At 35.6% G+C, this 3,091-nt stretch overlaps 1 protein-coding gene across 2 annotated transcripts in view; it reads left to right on the plus strand.

The window, feature by feature from the left end:
- LOC114459105 (dihydropyridine-sensitive L-type skeletal muscle calcium channel subunit alpha-1-like) overlaps positions 1–2,772 on the plus strand; it is a 25,102-nt gene extending 22,330 nt beyond the window's left edge. The window contains exons 20-23 of one of the 2 annotated variants that reach the window (XM_028441467.1): positions 757–887; positions 1,084–1,179; positions 1,317–1,477; positions 2,526–2,772. In XM_028441467.1, the coding sequence (XP_028297268.1) occupies positions 757–887; positions 1,084–1,179; positions 1,317–1,477; positions 2,526–2,538 (401 nt within the window). In that variant the 3' untranslated portion in view covers positions 2,539–2,772. The remainder of the gene's footprint in view (positions 1–756; positions 888–1,083; positions 1,180–1,316; positions 1,478–2,525) is intronic. The other variant, XM_028441468.1, reaches the window with a different exon arrangement.
- The last annotated feature ends 319 nt before the right edge of the window (positions 2,773–3,091 follow it).

Genomic DNA, 3,091 nt, shown 5'->3' on the forward strand with positions numbered 1-3,091 from the left:
ACAAATTATTTTAAAATCATTTTCTATAGTTGAACAAGATTTATTTCAAAACACGACTTCATATTCAGCAGAAAACTGTGTTTTTAGGCTTTAGTTTATATTTAGAAGTGTTTCATGTTTCAACAGGTGCAGAATGTGGTTTTTGTCCTTATAGTATAAAGTCAGGTTCACACACTGCGTGACTCTGTGGGTGTGTCTTAATATTCCCTCCTATCTCCTTTCCTATCCACTTTTCTTTAACCCAGAAAGTGTTTAAGTGGCGGCCATGATGAGGAGCATTCCAATTCTTTTTGAGCTAAGGAAAGAGGCTCAATACTTCCTTTCTAACCTCCTTTAGCCTAGGAAACACTGATACATCCTTTACCAAAGGAGACCACATAATGACGACCCACAATTCATTGCGGTGGCAACATTTAAAGGGACACGCTCATCAGAGTGTTCGCGGAAACTCACCATGACATAAAACAGACACTCTGTGGTTCTAGAAAAATGGATCGGAGACATTTTTATCCACATTATGTTTTATTCAATATATTTCATACACCTAGGAATGCTTTGTGTGGTTCTACATGTGTATGTCTACAACATTATGTTGACCTATATCTGACATTAATGGAACTATTTCATAAAATGATCTTTGAATGAATGATTACAGGTGAGCTCAGAGACCCCTCCCCCCTTATAAAAACATGTTGGTCTCCACTAGTTCAGTGTGTGTGTGACTCTGACATTTTTTGTGTGTTTGTGTTTCAACAGATGATGAAGTGACCGTGGGGAAATTTTATGCTACTTTTCTAATCCAGGATTACTTCAGAAAGTTGAAGAAAAGGCAGGAGGAATATTACGGCTGTCGTCCAACCGAGAAAAATGCAACTAATGAAATACAAGTAAGTTTTAAGTGTTAATCTAATCTGATCTTTAGTCGTTGAGGTGAAGTTATTTAAATGTTGTAGATCAATAGAACATAGTCAGAACCAACTGGTACCTGTACTAAAGTGTTTTAAATCAGCTGATATTATAAATGTTTTAGGCCAAACTGACAAACCTTTAAAACATTTAGACGTGTTTTTATTTATTTCTCAGGCAGGATTAAGAAACATTGATGAGGATTTAGCTCTGGAGCTACATCGATCAATATCTGGAGACCTGATCAATACAGATGATCTGGACCAGGTGTGTGTGCGTGCATATTTTTATTTTATTTTAAAATATATTACTGTTGACAAATTGTTCCCACATTTTGTGGCTGATTTATAATGTGTGTTTGTTGCTTTGATTCCTGAGTCGTAGAATCATTGCAACTGTTTTTATTTCAGACAAATATTCATCATAAGGCTTTTGGAGAAGAAAACGACTCGATGGATCCTAATCATGACTTGATAAATCCTAATCATGACTCGATAAATCCTAATCATGCTGCTGCTGCTCGTCCTTTACAAATGTCTGTAGTTTTTGATGATGAAACAATGAACCTCAGGTTAGTGTTTGATGAGTCATGATTCTTTAACATGACTTTTTATAAAGCTCATAAAAACACCCACAATATTTTATTATAGGTTCAAACATGTGGGCGGGGGTCAAACATGTGGGTGGGGGTCAAACATGTGGGCTGGGGTCAAACATGTGGGCTGGGGTCAAACATGTGGGTGGGGGTCAAACATGTGGGCTGGGGTCAAACATGTGGGCTGGGGTCAAACATGTGGGCTGGGGTCAAACATGTGGGTGGGGGTCAAACATGTGGGCTGGGGTCAAACATGTGGGTAGGGGTCAAACATGTGGGTGGGGGTCAAACATGTGGGTGGGGGTCAAATATGTGGGTGGGGGTCAAATATGTGCGCTGGTGTCAAACAAGTGAGCCGGTGTCAAACATGTGGGTGGGGGTCAAACAATGGGGTGGGGGTCAAACATGTGAGCTGGTGTCAAACATGTGGGCTGGGGTCAAACTTGTGGGCTGGTGTCAAACATGTGGGTGGGGGTCAAACATGTGGGTGGGGGTCAAACATGGGCTGGATTCATGTCCGTTTAAGTTAAGGAACCAACATAAAGGAGTGAACAGAACAGAACAAAGCCTTCAGACAGAGAAGAACCATCTAAACCTCATCCTCATAAAGAGAAAAGAAACTCCATAAATTAATTTAACCTTAACCTAATACAAGTTAAATATGACAGACATTACTGTTATTGTTTATATTTACAGATACTTGTAGATCTATAGAGATGGAATCCTCCCTAAGTAGACACTTATACAGTAAATGTTAGATGTAAATAAAGAGAAAGTATTAAATACTTTCGTGAAACACACACACTGCTTCTCTTAAAGGGACAGAAATCATTTCATTGTATATTTTAAACTTTAATATGATCAATAAAGTTTTACTACATAATCATTTTAAGGACATACAGTACATCACATTACTAATACATATCTAGACTCATTTCAACATTTAACTTTATTGTATTATTAGAATGAAATGTTTTTGTTTGCAATAAGAAAGTTTAAGCGATTCTTCTTTTTTTCTTTACAGTGTCAATAAATGAAATATTGGAAGAAACACTGAATATTGGGGAAACTACTGAGAAGTGTCGTTTTTGAGGAAACAATGATCAGTTTTAAAGAAGATGAACCCACTCAACTTTTTTATTTCTTCTCTCCTTGCATGCAACATTATTTAATTTAAAGACACATTCAACAAAAACATGATGTGAATGTAAAAAAATATCTCAAATGTAAATTGTTTGAAATATATTCTGTTTTTTTTTTTCTTTTCTTTCTGAAGCAACTTATTTATATTTTATGTGTGACAGTGAAACAAAACTGTGATTTATTGATATTTTCAATGGTAAGAAGATTTTCAACCTATCAATAGAGATTTCTAATGTAGATAGTGGAATATGTAACTTGAATGAATATTAAAAAGAAAATAATAAACATTGTTCTTTAAGTAAATCTTACCAAAGTTTACAGCATTTGTTTTAGAGAATAAATTGTTTTCAAAAGTGTATCATGAGCCTTTCTTGGGTCACAATTTACACCATTTTTATCAAAAGTTAAACAATTATTTAAATAAAGTAAAAAAGCAACTGTGGATTT

The sequence above is a fragment of the Gouania willdenowi genome, unplaced genomic scaffold (genome assembly GCF_900634775.1).
Source record: "Gouania willdenowi unplaced genomic scaffold, fGouWil2.1 scaffold_261_arrow_ctg1, whole genome shotgun sequence".
NCBI classification, from domain to species: domain Eukaryota; kingdom Metazoa; phylum Chordata; class Actinopteri; order Blenniiformes; family Gobiesocidae; genus Gouania; species Gouania willdenowi.